We start from the raw sequence: 17185 nt of genomic DNA, 5'->3' as shown, positions 1-17185 counted from the left end.
TAAAGTCAAAATGTATAGTGCAGCACTCTCATAATTGAAACATTATCTTAGCTATTAAATATCACTGCTGACGAAGTCATGAAATTATAGAATAAAACATCTGCAGAGTGGTAGTTTAAAAATGTGTGAACTGAGTTTTGCAACAGAAACTGTGTTAAATAGCTGGGTTTTCTTTCTTTCTTTTTTTTTTTTTGAATAAGCATTTAAATTTATTACTGGAAGAAGGAAAGTAGAAAGGTAGAAAGCTGTCAAACTTGTCCTTGTTACTTTTATCCAAATCTAGTCTGTATTTAATACATTAAGTTTACTCTGCTTTTTTTTTTTTTTTAAATATAGACAACCTAGTGGCTATCTGAAAAAAATTACTTAACACTTTCACAAAAAAAAACCACACCACAACATGTTGAATGATGTCTTGCCTTTAGCCTCTGCATCCCTATTCTTTTTTTCCACTCACGCAGAGGCAATGAGTTATTTATTCAAAACAAAACATAAAATAAAGGCAATTTTCACTTTGCAGGTTGCAAAAATACATTTAGAAGCATATGGATGAGCGAGCTCCTTTGGACAGTTAATATTTTTCAGCCTTTGATTGTGCAACTGCAAGCAAATATAAAGCAGAACAGGGTTACCCATTAGGAAGGGGGGCAGGCCGTTAGCAGGATTGCTCCTATTCCAGACACAAGAGATAAGGGAGAGGGAGGACAGAAGGAAGGGAGAGGACACATTCTTCTCTTCTTGAAACATACTTTCCATTTGTTGCTGAAGCAAGTTCTCAAAGTAGGAAAAAAAAAAGCGAGAATACATGAAATATAAACAACAGTATCTCTCTGCCAAATATATGTCATTACTGCAATGCAATCCAAGTAGAGAAATTAAACAAACTTATCATAAAGGCAATGAGGGACAAACCTTTACAGCTCCTAGCTGCTCTTTCCTAAATCTTTCCAAAGGTTTGATCAGAGTTTCAGTAACACTGAGTGCCTAAGGAAAAAAAAAAAGCATGGGTTAGGTTTTTGTGGGCAGACCAACAAGTCATTTTAGCACCAGCAATAAAAAGAAAAAAAAACACGCAAGCTCTTGGGTAAAATAAAGGAGAAACATGCGAGTTAGGAGTCTTAAGTTCTAACCCCAAAAAATCACATCTCTGAGTTCATTCAAGCTTTCAAAATTTCTAACCCTTATTTCAATCCACTGTCAGGAAAATGAAATCTAAAACACATGCAGAAATTTCAGAAATTTACAGGCTGCAGGAAAACGGCAATTGCTTTACTTGTGCCAGTCTTGCAGATCAGGCTGACGGTCTCAATGGCTGAACACCAGAACGAGACACAGGACAAATTATTTTCATTCGGGGACACAAAAATTTCTGAAACACTACAAACAACTGCAGAATAGGCTACTGAGTAGCAACTAATAATCTTTTAACACACAGCTAAAGCCATTAGGTGGCATTGATATTTCCAAGCATTTATGCTTAAGTACACGAAGAACACCCTAAATTATAAAAATCAAGAGGGTAAAGTCAAAAAACAAGAGGTTTGGTTGACTGGGTGAGCATCCACCGATGCACTTAAGATAAATGGCCTCATAGCAATACTAAAGAGAAAGAAAAAGGAAACATTATGTCATTATAAGACAGAAAACCGTAGCTTATTAGATCTGGCCAGCAAACACAGTTTTTAGTTCACATGAAATTTCACCAGAGATTGAGCAAGGTTGTGTTTGGTGCAAACAAGACTTTAAATTTAAAACAAGTTTTAATTTCAGCAAAAGTTGGAACTTCTTAAGCACAACAGCAGCACACAAGAGCGCTGGAGGCGTGGAGGAGCAGGTGGGGTCCTCTTGGTCTCAGTACTAAGGCAGACCCACGGCGTAAATCACGCCCAGAACTGGGCTTAGCACAGTCACCGGGCTGAGCTGCCAGAAGTCCAGTCAGAGCTCCGGGGAAGCCCACCTTGGATACAGCAGAAGGCTTTCTCTCTCTCTCTCTCTCTCACCCACCCCTCCTCCCCCCTTCAAATGTGAAAAGTTTTATCTAAAACATTGCAGGCTTAAACAAGCCTTCTGGAACACTTCTGAAAAGCTCTTATCGTAAAACACAAGAGGGGTGTATTAGAGATCTGGCACAACACAAATCTGAACAGCAGTGTCTGCTCCCACCCACCCCCGGAGCCATGCAGGGATTACTGCGGGAGTCACCCTGCCAATTCACTGTAACCAGAGCAACCCAGATTTTTAAACAGCCTGGGCAGCGTACTAACCTATGTAGCTAACTGAAAACCCAAATATCTAGCAAGTCTGGGCCAAACTGCATGTTGCACAGTCATCCATATAACAGATACTTCCTAACTTCACAGCACTTGTTCTCGTGGCCCAAACTTTTTCCTTATGGATCCATTTCCTGATTTTGTCAAAAAATTTTTAGGATGCTCAGGCCTTTCAAGTTTTGTCAGGTTCCCAGAACTTTCCCGGAAATTCTTAGGGGCTGAAAGGAAACAGTAATTTGGATTTATAATTGGATCAAGCACCAGAAACAGTTTCCAGAAGCACCTGAGGACTGAAGGATCTCTCCTTGCTGACCACAAGGATTCTCACAAGTCAGAGTGGAGAACTGCTCACAGAAATCACAGAATAGTTCTTCTATATTGGAAAACTTGGAAGTTAAAATTGTTTCTGCCAGTTTCCTCTACACTGACAAAGTAAGGGAGAAAGCTATGAGGCTTCCTCAGAGCAAAACTCAAGAGAGGATGACACTAGCTGCCAAGAGGTAAGAGCATCACGGTTAGTGGAATCATTTAAAAACATTTAAAGGCAGCAACTGAGCACTGCAAAGGTCAGAAGGTTAAAAAGAAGTATCTAACAACAAGTTGCTTATTAGTTGTTTGAACCTTTACACAAAAAGACTGAAATGTAAGATCAGCAGGCAGTCAACGTACGCTGAACACGAAGCCTGAGTCGAACAAAACCACAGTACCTTGAGGTAACAGAAAGGGGGGGGGGAACAACAACAACAACAACAAAATCACCCCAAAAAACAACAACAACCAAAAAAACCCTGCACGCAGAAAGGACTGTAGTTTATAAAGAAGCAGGGCTGGCTGCAAATCACTTGGTCTGCTACGCTCCTGTGCAGCATTAACCATGGGAACCACTACAGGAATTTGTTTGAAGAAGAAAATAATCTTTAAATCAAAATGGGATGTTCCCTCAGCGACTGCCAACAAATAGATTCCACTGCTGCCAGTGCTATGATATGTCAGTAACTCTTTCACTAAAAGAAAAACAAGCCTTCTCTCCTTCCAGAAAAGACATTTCTCATTTTGCGCAACTTAAATTTTTGTTAACAGATGCCTCTCCAGCAGAATTTTCCCTGCCATACAGGTATTTATGATTTGTCACCCCCTTTGCTTTCTGTGTCTGGGTTAAACAACGGGGCTCTCGAGTATTTCTTGGTGAAGTGGGATTTTGTAGATCTTTGATCATTCTCATGGAGCTTCATACCAGGCCCTCGTGTAAAAATATAAGAGGAATATTTCCTCCTCACTGAAACGAGCATGTATGTGAGTTTATATGGATATAAAGGGAAACTGTCAACTGAAACATGAATGGTAAATTTAACAGTGAATTACAGAGCTGTTCTTCTGACCGGCAGAAATAAACAAGAAGTTCATAATTAAAATATGCACTATACTAGATTAAATAGGGAGGCATTTGCACTATTTTCCAGTACTTGGAATCCAGCAATGGTCATGAAAAGCTACAAAACGATGCATACTTATTTATAGAACCAAAACATTATTTACACTGCTACTCATTGTTAACTTAGTTTATTTATAAATTGGGAACTCAAAACAACACTTTTTTTTTTTTTTTTTTTTACTTTTTCTTTTAAACAGTAGACAAAACCAGTAAAATTTTCCCAGTATAAGGAAATAAGCTAAGGATCACTTGAATATATTTGTCATTATCACTTGCACCTTCCTTAAGAACTAGGACTAACTAAGACTATGTTAAAATGCAAAATTTTGAAGAAAAGTTGTATTAGGCATTTAAGTTAAATGTTCATTGATATAAAACTGCATGTTCCTTCCTCTTTCAGCTTCTGTCTTCACTCAAACTAATTTTCATCTCTCTACTCCTCTAATCCTGGCAGACAGGAATGTACTATTTAAAGGGCACCAAAAAATTCCATTCTTTTCTATCTCTGATCTATCCAAACCTACCTGAATGGCATATATACTCAATTTTAGAATCTGACAGGCGAACTATGGCAAGTGTGATGCGTTAGTGAATCAATATAAAGACGTCATGTCTCAGGTAACAGTATCTTAACCGGCTCTACGAATGTCAAAGTCTCAGGAATGCTTTAAGAAATGTTTAACCCAATGTGCACACGTGCCTTGGGCACACAGTCTGAAACTGCTTATGTTATTCCTGTTCCATTTGCTGCACCTATGGAAAGGTCAAAGAATTAACTCAACTTGAACATAAACCTGGCAACAGAGCAATAAAATCATCACCGCCATCATCACCTCAGAAGACCGCTGTATCCAACATTTCCAACAACGTCTTAAAGTAGGCTTTCAGCTTTGTGTATACCTCCTAACTTCAGATGCTTTTGTAAGACTGCACCTGCTCAGGCAGAGAAGTTGTACAGAATGGCAATAATCCTGACTTTTCCAGCTCCATACTCTTCAAAAGAAGTAAGTAACAGGTTGTAGATTAAGGGGCCCAAACCAACATTTCCTAGAAAAGTCCACAAAGGCACAGACTAAATCCATTAGCAAGTGCATTTACAGCTGTTCGCTACTTCATCAGTCAAGTCAACAAGATCCAACGTGTCACTTACCAGTCAGTGCCAGTCCACAAGATGACTCCATTTAGCCTGTCACTTCTTCCCTTCTCAGAAGAGGTGGGAGCAAAGCTGTTTAGGGAGGAACTGCTTCCCCAAACACCTCCTCCTATGCACTGCAACCTGACAGACAGCACCATCCCACAGCATTCAATGCTCCTCATGCTTTCTCACCCTCCCGCAGTAGGCAGGAGCAGTCTCTCCAAGTTCCTGCTCCCCTTGCAGGCACAACCAGGCTTCCCCTGCAGAGGCGGAAGGTGCTTTCATGGGCAGTAAAGGAGCATCGACCCACAAAAGCTGTACCAGAAGCTCATTCCAGCCCCTGTGGCTAAAAAGGCTCCCACCAACTGAAATAAACCAAAATTTGTTTGGCTTACTAGACAAATGCAGCAGTGACCTCCCAGCTTTCATCCTAAAAATGTCCTTAGCCTTTACTGGAAGAACTGGAAATTACACATTGCTCATCAGCAACTCTGGTGGTGAGGTAAATACATACACTGACTCCGCTCCACTCCAAATCTAAGCATTCTTCCATACAAGACAGGTTTACTGAGAAAGAAAAAAAAAAAAGCCATAAACATACACCTTGCTGCAGGCTGCACAGAGAGACAGGAGTGCCGAGTTCCCAATTCTCATCCCAGGAACTGGAACGCAAATTAGATGCCAAACAGAAAAGAGGGTTTTAAGTTTCCCAGTGCTCTGACTGGAAAGATTTATTCATAGACAGGGGCAGGATTGTTTCTCCCCTCGACAAAGCAAAGAGGGAGGCCACCAGTCAGTAGGGCAGAGCTCATGAAACTGAGCAAGTGTCATTGAAACTAGATCTGGGAAGGAAGTTTTTCCCTACTGAGTGCAAAAGAGAAGCGGAAAGGAAGACATACCTTGCAGTGACGCAATAACAAAGCAGTTAACGCTGCTCCTAAATAAAGAAATTTACTACCTACAGCTGCACTTTTGCTTACAGAGAATATAGTTCTTCTGTGTTTTTCCTAAGAAACTGCAACATTCAGCCTAATAAAAAAGTTGATTCTGATACCTCCAATATTGGGGGAGAGGGAAACATAAAAGTTGGTTTTTTCCTCCAAAAAGCTTTCCTGTTTCACATCGTGATTTGTTACTGAAATTTCTCAAAGCATTAAGATCTATGCCTGAAACCCTCTATCATGTAACTTTGCAGATACAATTCCACTATTGAGGACATCAGATGTTATTGGCAAAGCCTTAACCTCTATTATTTCTTTTCCCATGAGAACCCAAATTGTTCTTACAGTTACACGAATGTGCTCCCAGTTAGTTGCACAGCCAACTCTCCTGCCAGTATGCCCTGCAGATAGAGTGGCATATCTCTCTAACCACTTCTCAGCACTGGTTTTGAATTTAACTGGAGCACTGATGACTGCAGTCAGCGCAACCCACACCCAAAACTCGTTTGTTTGTTTTCAAATGCAAGTTTTCTTCTTGTAAAAGTGTCTGGATTTTCTCACTGCTCTAGTGCTTTGTCTGTAGCTTTACAGCCTTAAATAATGAAAGACCCTCAGCCACACACTGGGATTACAAACATGGGAGTTAGAGAGAAGGACTGGAGTCTATAAACTAAAGGATTTTTAAGAGGGTCTCATAGCACGTTAATGCTTGTGTGTCTTTGCACATGTGCAGAAGCTATAAAAAAAAAAAAGAGAAGTGACATCCATTCGTCTGGGTCCATTTGCTGTGGAGGAAGCCATCTGGTAGAAAGAGTCAGGCGGACAAATATCTGTCTTGGATACAATCTATTTTGTACATTTCTGAGATGCCAGCAGGCACCTATAACAAAACAAATCACCCTTGTCTTAGGTGTTCCAGAAAACTACCCCTCGGGTTTGGCGAGACGATGACAGCTTTCTCAAACTGTTCCAGGGGGAATTTCCTAGACCATCAGTTCACTCCCCCACATGCCGTGATGCAGGCAGACTCCTGTGCTTTAGACTTTCTAGCTCTTTTAAAAGCAGCACCCTTGGCTTACAGAGAATATACTCCTGGGTCCCACCTTCTAGCCAAAGGTTATTTCCTGTTCAGTGGAAGTTTATGACTGATCTAAAGGACAGACAGCTAAAAACGCCTCCTGTGACCTATCTGTTATTCTGTGCTCTGCTCTGAAAGACTGTTTCCATTGATTTACTTACCATGAAACTTCTGGCCTCAGAAATTAATTGGTATCATAAGCAGACAATACAAACAAAAAATTCTTTCTTTTTTTTTTTTTAAAAAGAAAGGAGAATTAAATTAAGACAGTAGTTTTTAGTAAAGACTACTTACTAAAAGCTATTTAATAGTCCTGGCTTTTGAGTAAGTTCATTCTTATGAAATACATTCCACTATAAAGAGAAAAGTACTACAAAGTCATAAATATAACAGGAAGAGAAATCAAGAGAGACAGAGTTTCACAAACAGCAACAAATCAGCTCTTCCCCACCCAAAGTGGAGCAAAGCTGTGGGTAACTCCTCCAGAGACAGAGCAAACCCAATGTGCAAGAGTTGAACAGTGGGACACACTAGAACATTGGTCTGGTTCTCATACAAGCACAGAATCACTTCCAGTCCACGCTTTGAAATCAGCAGTCATATAAAGATCTTGACAAAGCAAGAAAGCTGCTCAGGAAAGGAAATAGTATAATGTCTATTTTCTTTGTTCATGGCAAAGCTCATCACCAAGCAAAAAGATGTCACTGAAAGGCAAGGAATCCAACAGCAAACAACAGCTTCAGTGTTCATCAAGAATGAACTGCTCAATTATTGTCAGCGCCGTCCTCCACAAGAAACAGTGGTGTTATTAACAACCAGCAAAATCCAAACTGGTGACAGATTTACAATGCAAATTCCAAACATTTCCCATTGATGAAATAACAGAATGAAAATTCTCCAGTGAATTATGTTAATGCATGGGAGACCACAAAATTATCTGGAAGAGGAAGCTAGTGGTAACAGAACTTTTCAGCCATATTCACTCAGAGGTGGGAAGAATGTCACCAAAAACAGCTTTGTACTTTTTTTTCTATTGTACAGACAGTCATCTTTATTTTATAGATTAATGTGCACAAGTTCATATGTAACTCACAAAACAATTTCAGAAGACTGTATGGAACATTCAAAAATAGACAAATACATAAATCAAACATTCAATGTCAGGAATCACCAAAACGTAAGAAATATGCCTGAAGTAGTCTTAACTCAGCATTTGTGTTCCATATTCCAATAATTGTACGATCACCCTCTGGTCTCCTGCCACACAGAGGAAAAGTGAAGGCTGGGCAATGAGATATAGCAGCAATTGTTCTGCCTGTTTCCGAAACTGGAAAATGTTTTATTAAACTGGACAATTTTCAGGAAGGAAAAAAGGGATCTAGGTCCTGTGATTAAGGTAGTCAAATGCTGTTCCTGAGAAATTCTATTTTATCTGTGCCTCTATCTCTGCAACTAAGATATTCAAGATGCTGTTGGCAGCCTAATTTTTCAGAAGTGGTGACCAATTATGTCATTTCCACTGTCTTGGCAGATATATTAAGTAGTCTGCACTGTCAGTGGACTTAAGAGGATCTGAACATATGGAGTACTGTATAATGCCATGAACTCTTATTGAACAGATCTTGAATGCATCTTACATCCAAAACTATTGGATTTTTTTTTTTTTACCCTAAATCAGTGAGTTAACTGATTCACATGGATTTCTTCAGATTGGTGTGAAGATGGATTAAGATTTATGAACCCTTAAACATCCATGTACAGAGGACCAAAGAAAAGCTCAGAAAAATTAATACTGCTATCTTCCAGCAGAGTAGGAACAGTGTAAACTAAATGCAGAGTCACTGAACAAAAGGTAATAGCAAGCTATTCATTAACACTTTGTGTTAAGTGAGCACTTAACCTATGAAACAAATAGTCATACATTTAAATACTTCATGATAAGAGGTAAGTACAAGCACATATTTGCACAGATTATTTAAATTCTACCTTTAACTTTTTGAGCATATGCCTTTGAACCTTAACAACTTATTTCAACTTGGGAAACCACAACTGGGAAATATCTACCTCTCTTTTTTTCTTTTTTTCTTTTTTTTTTTTTAAAGGGGAAGAAGAGGAGGAAAGAATAAAATAGTGATTTCACTGAGATATTTCTTTAAAAATCCACTGAGAAACAGTTTCTCATGTTTCTGATATATGCTGAGAATAATTCTGCTTTCACAAAAATGCATTAGGAGCGATGCTATTTTGAATTTGATTCTGACAACCTGGTAAAACTGACAAAGAATGCAAAAGGATTTTTGAGAGGCCAAGACTGCAAAGATACCTGTGACATAAGAACAACAGTCTGTCTTTTTTGAAAAAAGGAAAAAAAAAAGGGGGGGGGGGGGGGGGGGAGGAGTTAAAAAAAAAACCACTATGTAGTATCTTTCCTCTGAAGATATCCAAAGGAATAGAAGTTTGCCAAAACTGTTGCACCAAGTTGAAGAGACTGTATCAAAGCAAAACAGTGAGTTTATACTGCCTTGGGAAATGACAGGAAACATAGTAAAGGTGAATATAATTGTATCAGAAATCCTGTTTAAAGAGAAACATGTTGGACCAAAGAGGAAACGCACCAGTACTTAGGGACAAAGTTAGAAAGGCTAAGGCAAAAACACATTTTATTTGGCAAGGGTCAAAGAAAACCCTGAAGTAAAAGGGTTCTTAATATGTATTTCAGAAAACAGAGAGAAAGGAAGCTATAAAACCATTATTTAGCTAGAAAGAGACTTAAAACAAGCTAACAACTGACTGTACGACAACGGCAGATTTTAATAATATTCACAAAGGAAAAAAACTCACTTAATTATAGCAAGCCATCTAACAAAGTAAGAAAAAAACAGATGTTAAGGACAGTAAGTTATTTCTTACAAACAAATAGATGTATTCTTACAGTACACAGCTGAAGAATTAATTGCATTCAAGTCAGAAGGGGCTTTGCTTTACAGTAGTTGAGAAACTCAGCAAAACAAACTAAAGGGAGAGGCAGCAAAGTCCCAGAGGATGGTAGAAAAGCAAACACAGCAGCAACTTAAAAGTCAGAAAATGAGGAGAAAGAAGAACCCGAGAAAGTTACAGACCAGGCGTAGCAACTCTGACACTCAAAAGTCCTGGAACAAACTATAGAAGGTTAAAAGTTACTTTGTCTTCGTTAAGAACAACATCTAGTTTCCTTTTTGAGATCAGCACAGTAGCCGACCTCCTCAATGAAGTCTTCAATGCTGACGCACACAACAGTCTCAAAAACAAAGGTGGTGACCCGCTCTTAAGAAATAAACCATGAGCAAACACCACCCTGGTTGCAAAATTTCCCTGAGAAATACCTGTTCAGCTAAGAGGACATTTCAATCATCATATAAGAAACTACAATCAAGTTTTCCTCATGATCCCATTTGCAGTGACCTACCGATAACTCCACCAAACTAACATACATGTGGAGTGACATAAATCCAAGAGAAAACGTCAGTGCTTTCAGAAAGCAGAATTAAAAATAATTTGACAGAAAAGAGAGATGGTCTAAACTCAGTGCAATTAAATTGAATAAGGAAAAATACAAATGTAAACCACCCCTTTGAAAGGATAACAGTGAAAATACTACTATGAAAGAAAAGTGATCAGTTTTACTCCATGACTACCATAGCTAAGTTCCCAAAAAGTTCCCAGATTAATTTGCAGAAAAGGACACTTAGGATGGGTATCGGGTAAAAAAAACCAGAAGAATAAACATTGGAGTAAAACTAGAGAAATCCCTGTCCCTGAAACTTTTGTAAAGAGGTTAGACCAGGACTCATCAGGGATGGTCTAGGTATACATGACCCTGACGCCAGTCACACCTCTGGCAGGGCTCCAGGCAAACGCAGCCAACTCGCTCAGTCCTGGCATGGGAGTAAGCTAACGGAACAGGACATGAGACACTGCTAGATAGGATCTGAGAGACTGATGGACAGGACACGGCCCGTAACTGTGACATAAGCTGACAGAAGTTAAAGAAAGCGCCGTGAGGGATGACTGGACTTTCAGCATGGTTAAAGGCGAGTTACGTGAGCAACAGCTGAACTCCAGAAGCAGCTGAAGGACAGGACAGAGGACTTCCAGGGAGTGGAAGCACGCACAGCCAGCACATCAGGGTGACCGCACTGGTAGTGCCAAGTACTGCTGAGATTACTGAGGGAACAGTACAAGAACTATGAAATTTGGTTGCGATTTAGAAAGACTGGAATCAAGTGGGAAAACTAATTACAGCAGGCTGGTCATTTGGGAGAAGACTGGATGAAGGAAGGGAGGTATGAAGGTGGTAAAAAGGAAGGTGAAGGAGGAAAAGGGATAATAACTACAGGCGATCAGTACCTTACCAGATAGTTCTGCATTGCTCATTGCTGCAGCCTAAATGAGGGCAGCGAGCAAAGCCTGTTGTTCTGAGCCCATCACAAGAATCAAACCTGCATCTGCTGTCAGGAGAACTGGGGCTGGGAGGGAGGTTTGGCAAGCAGGTACCCGGACAGAGGATCTTAGCATCGCCATGTTGGTCCTTGTTCATCCCCAGCCTTTTCCTACCAGCCTCGTGAAGTTCCCTTTCATCCCTGTAATTCCACGACACTTTTGTAACATCAAAGGAGCAGAACGTAAGTCCTACGACTCCATTGATGCTTAACACATAAAAATCATTTCCAGAATATTCTCAAGGACAAAATGATTTATTTCCTATCTGTCCTGGAGAAAGTCACCAAGCTATGGTGCTACGGAAAAACGTAATTTGTCTTTCTACTGTCCACTCCATAATAATTTCAGTGAAAAGTTTGGAATAATGCCGAATTCCTTTTTCAAAAGCGACTAAACCCTTTGACAGTTGGGATATAATTTCAGCAGCCTTTGAAGGAGATGGGAGAAATGGTAAAACCATGAAGTGCAAGACTCCAACATCTGAATGAAATTGCTAAATATCCACCAAATAAATATTCATCAGACAAATAATAACCAAACATGTAAATTTATGATAAACGGTAACAGAAAGTTTTATGGACTCCGGATTCACCACAAACAATACTTTCAGAAAACCACAAGAAGTTTAGTTAGAGAGTATTTAATTTCAGTTTAGAATGTTTTAAGTGCACATTTATTTCATTTACTATACGGTTGTGAAGAAAAGAAACCTTTACACAAATATCTAAAAATTTAAATGCACAGCAATATCCGAAATGCCCTTAGTTCTATAATTAGTCACCGATTTCTTTAATTTTACTTTATGTGACTGAAATTTATCTGCAGTTCTGCACTGAAAATGAAGTAAGCAGTCAGAAACCTTCTGGTCATCTTCAAAATGGTAAGAGGAAAAATGCTCAATAAGACCATTCTTAACAAAGACGACTGAATGCTTTTGAAAAAAAAAATCTGCTATATGCTTTGCATCTTAATGGAAACTCTTTGGATCCTGACCTGATTCCAAACATCTGTTAGTGCAACATGCTCTAATATTCTCTATGGGAGCATCCCTAGAGCTCATGCCACTGTTAAAATATCTATTGAGAAATTAAAAAAAAAAAAAAAAAAAGACAGAGCAGCAGCCTCTGAAAATTATCTTTACCAGTCATTTTCTCAGAGACTCAGGGCCCCTGTTTTATTAACTCACTCTAGAAATGATACATAACATTTTCTAGACTCCAGATGAAAAGGCCATGCATCTGCTAACTCAGAGAATATACTGTGTTTCTGCTTGGAATTAAACATTTGCCCCACAATATTTTATACTCTCCAGTTTTTCAAACTGTCACTGTTCTAACAGATACTGCATTTCATACTTTCCTCATCAAGAAACTGACATTAATTATCTTTTAGTGTGATAATGCCTTCTGTGTAAGCATGGGCAGTATACCAGTAATACTGTTTTGTGGCATTCAATCTCAAAAACAGAAGTGTTTTACTATACAGACAGGCAGCACAGAATTTTGCACAGCCTACTGTGTTGGTAAACTATTACTGCTGAAGATCTATTGACATAGTCACTGAAACGTGACACACAATTCTGAAGTCCTGAAGCTGACAGCTCTCAAAAAACTGGTATCAAAATAGCATGGAAAATAATTTGACAGGCTATAAAGTATCTTCCATTGTAAAACTTCCTGAAGACTTTCACTAATCAGGTGTATGTAACTTCACTAAAATAAAACACAGCTGTGGATGGCAGACAAGAAAAAACAGAGAAAGACTATATTTCAGAATTATGAAAAACAAAAGAAGCATTCAAACATACTTGAGCAAATCCCTACAACTTGGCAAAACAACTCAAGTTACTGAAAAATTCTCTCTACTACGTAAAGACAATATTCTTCAGGAATGTGCAAGGAACCACGCAGTAATTCTAAACCAAACATGGTTCCAGGTCAGAACGACATACCAGGACATAACACAGCATACTCAAGGAACCATGACTATTATTGGACTCAGGACTGCCAGAGAGAGAAGTGTTGAAAAAAAAAAAAAAATTGTTCACAAGTTCTTTTCTCGCCTATCTACATACTCCTACACTGCAGGCACAGCCTTTGGCAGAGAGGAACACAGAACACAGATCAGTCTCAGTTTCCTTTCAGCGATGCCAAGTGGTCACTGACTTCCAGGAACATAAAAGATATAATCACATAGCAAATACTGACGAACATAATTTCTATCTAGGCAGATCTAAGAGCACTTCCTAGATGCAGGATCTGACCACACTCAGAAGAAAATTGGGTACGCATCATCTGCTCTATGAATCCATGCTCTAAAATAAAAGCTGGGCATGCAACTGAAGAGGAGAATCACAGTACCATCCAGAAAGAAACCCCCCATCTTCTGGACAACTTAGGAAATCAAGATACCAAGGTGTATCGCAGCGCTCTCAGCCCACAGTCTGTGTGCAGCCAACTTCACCCGTATTACACTAAAACGCTAAGTAATCACAGGCATGTGAATGAAGAACACTCTCTTCTAAACAACAGAGCAACTAAACATTTGAAGATGCAACCATCCACCAGAAAGTTCACCTATAAAGAAAAGGTTCGTAAATCTGCTACTGCATCCAGCCAACAGATTGCACTCCATGTCATTGTTGAAGCTGGAGCCACAGAGATCCTGGATCCAAATCTGGCCAACTTCCCAACCTTGGGTGTCCTGCTGCAGCATTAAGTCTTTCATCTTGCTTTTTACTGTAAATGGTAAACAACCTTATGATGGTTTTCCCATTTTCACCCCAGCTGTAATTTATCAGGGCACTACCATTTTAAGCCAATTCATAGTTATCTGTCCTTACATGAGAGCTTTCTTCTTTAATGAGAACTAGCTGCTGTCTGTAACTCTAGACTACAGGATCAGAGGCCGCACAATGACAGCTTTCACTGTTAAGTTATTGATATCAACAACTTGGTGGTCAACAAAGCAGTAAGCAACCGTAACTGACTTTCATCTTACTCTCTGCTATATACACAGCTTTTAAAAATTTTTATTGGAACTCACCAAAATTTCTCTTTGTTCTTCCAGGTTTTTTAAAAAGTTTGAAAACTCATGAAGTGATGCATCTGTAAAACAAAACCAGAAAATAAGTTTAATCATGTTGCAGGATGGCATGGCAAAATATAGCCACTTATAGTCGCTTCTTACCTACCTATGTATCTTTCATCATCTGTCTCTGCATCACCAATGAATTCAAATTTAAAGTCTCTCAGAGAATGGGCAAATTTTCTCTGGGCTGCTGAAAGGTCTGCAAGGAAAACAAGCACAGATTGAAGGTTACGAAATCATTTTAAGAAGGCTAGAAGATCCTCATATCCCTAGAATAATCAACTTTTACAAGAAACTCTTAACACAGGTCTGCCCAAGGACATTACCAGACATCCAATATTGTCCAACTCTCTTCTGATCTCATCAGGGAACCTGTCGCACAGATTTCCTTATACAAGGCTATACAGTACGAAGCAAGTGTGATCATGTGAACAGTATTAGGCCTATTCTTATGCTTCACTATACCACAATTTAGGGCACAGGCCATACAAACAGATCTGCAACTACAGAAGTTTAAGGCACAACACTTGCAGTCAGTTGTGCCAGTTGTCTTACTCTGCTTACCTAAATTCACTAGTGTATTTATCAGCACAAATACGCATCTTAGGATTTTCTATACCCTTTAAATAGATAGCTCTGCTGGTGAATCATTTATACATAAACCAAATTTTAAAGAACTGTTGCACCAGAACTAGAAATTCCATGGAGTTAAACTATGCCAAAAATTATTAAAGTTAAAAGCACAGCATTAAAAATAATTTTGTAGAATAACTTTTTTGTAATATTCCTAAAACATTTTCTTCAACTCCACTTCTACCTGCTAGTGTTTGACCATTTGGAGGCAGAGGGTTGCACTCTCACATCCCTCAGGAAGTAACCAGGCTCTATATTCAACCACAATATCATAATTATAAGCCCCTTAAGATTTACAAAGCTGTAAATAAGCAGTGTACACACACTTTTCTGTTGTGCTGACATGTGCAGTCTGGGTATGTCACGAGTTCTGGAAGGATGGAATTGCTCAATGGAAAAAAAAGGATGCATGTCCTGGTACACTCCTACCCAGTAGTAAAGGTTTTACTCACATTTTTGTTGTGAGCCAAGGTTAAGGACCATTTAAAATATTTAGTTAATCTATAATCTTTTTCTTATCACATGCAGTTCTGAAGGGCTAAGAACAACGCTTTTAGCGGACCAGCTAAGCATTTTGTTCTTTAATATTAACTAGAGCTAAAAGACTACAAACTTGGGCTTTTTTTGTTATTCTTGTTTTCCTTTTTAAAAAAAAAGAAAAAGAAAAACTTTATGAAAGGTCCTGCATCCAACACATTGTATGTTTTATCACGTGTCAAAGTTAAATGCAACTTCAACATACAATGCTGCACTGAAAGTTCAGTTCGACCACTTAAAAGGGTAAGTCACAAATACTCTACAAACAGCACGACACTGCCTAAAATGAGAAAAATGCTTTCAGTTCCTTGCCATTCCACATTCCTTTCTTTTCACCCATTTCTCATTACTCCTTTCCTCACCTATTGTGTAACAGCACCGTTCCCTGTGATGCTATGCCACCAAGTACTCGCCTCCCTTTTGCAACTGCTTCTAAAGCCTGTACACATACACTTCAATGTATGAAGCAGCAGGATGCTGCACAGGGTTGAAGAAATAAGGATAAGGAAGTTGAAGGAAAAGGCAACACAACCCCCATGCAAAAGGAAACATGAGTATTTTAACTCAAATGTCTTCTGGGCTAAAAGGCTGTCCATAAAGCAGACAGCAAAAGAAACAGTTTCTGCCAGCTGTGAAAAAACATCTAGTGTTACGCTTATTTGTGAGCCAGGTCACAACACAAGGATGAAAAGAGTTTATTTATGGGAGAACGGGTCCAATAACACACAATCTCCCAAACTTATTTCATTTTCTTGAATCCGATAATCCCCTACCAAAGCCCTGTCATATGAGAGCTAGCCCGACACTAGAGGAAGGAATTGTTTATTACATTTTCTCCCACTTGCAGAGGTGAAGTATTCAAACAATGTTGAGCAAGGTACGCATTAGAAGGCATGCAGCACTGCGTGCACGCAACACTCCCTTTCCCCTTCACAGACTGAAAGGGTACTAAAATACCTATGGGTACACCTAAAGTGGGCTACCGCCTCCTGCATGGCTGCATATCCCACCTCTTCACCAAAAGCCACCTCTCTGGTGACAGTGACAGCAGACAGAACCTGTGTCCATGCCCTGACTCTTTCAGTGCCAAGTCCAACAACTTCGGTTAAGTTGAGAAGGAGCTGAATGAAAATACTGAGTTTCTCACATGATCAGAAAGTCACACTCATGCACTTCTCTTTACTGATTCTGCTAAAGGATTGGAAATTACTGACCGAAGGGCTGAGCAGGTGCTCGGAAGCAGTAATCTTTTAACACACCAAGGCTAGATTTGCAGAGTTCCTGTATTAAAGCCATCAAGACACATTAAATTTTTGCAGTGTCTTTCCACAAATGGTCTCTGAAATGTTTAAGAACTGCTCCAGAAAATTTTGGAAAGCATCAGGGAGTGGGGTTTGGGACACAGAAGAATGATCTGATGAGTCAAGAAAAGCCGTAGGCACCTGGCTATTGAAAGAAAAGACAACAATATAGGAAGAGATTTTCTGATGTATTTTAAGAATTTGGCACTTTCACCAAAGGTGAGAAGTCACTGAAGCAAAATAAAAACCAATCACACGTTGCAAGATGTAACTGGAAAGAAACAAACCT

At 39.2% G+C, this 17185-nt stretch overlaps 1 protein-coding gene across 1 annotated transcript in view; it reads right to left on the bottom strand.

The window, feature by feature from the left end:
- The window catches only part of ARHGAP10 (Rho GTPase activating protein 10), a 112643-nt gene extending 95752 nt beyond the window's left edge, over nucleotides 1-16891 (bottom strand). The window contains exons 1-4 of the mRNA XM_009890759.1: nucleotides 16810-16891; nucleotides 14529-14624; nucleotides 14381-14442; nucleotides 913-984 (exon numbers count right to left, since the gene is read on the bottom strand). Of these exons, the coding sequence (XP_009889061.1) occupies nucleotides 913-984; nucleotides 14381-14442; nucleotides 14529-14624; nucleotides 16810-16891 (312 nt within the window). The remainder of the gene's footprint in view (nucleotides 1-912; nucleotides 985-14380; nucleotides 14443-14528; nucleotides 14625-16809) is intronic.
- Nucleotides 16892-17185: the final 294 nt, after the last annotated feature.

This window comes from Charadrius vociferus, unplaced genomic scaffold (assembly GCF_000708025.1).
Source record: "Charadrius vociferus isolate BGI_N301 unplaced genomic scaffold, ASM70802v2 scaffold178, whole genome shotgun sequence".
NCBI lineage: Eukaryota > Metazoa > Chordata > Aves > Charadriiformes > Charadriidae > Charadrius > Charadrius vociferus.
This window is presented reverse-complemented; position numbering and strand designations above follow the sequence as displayed.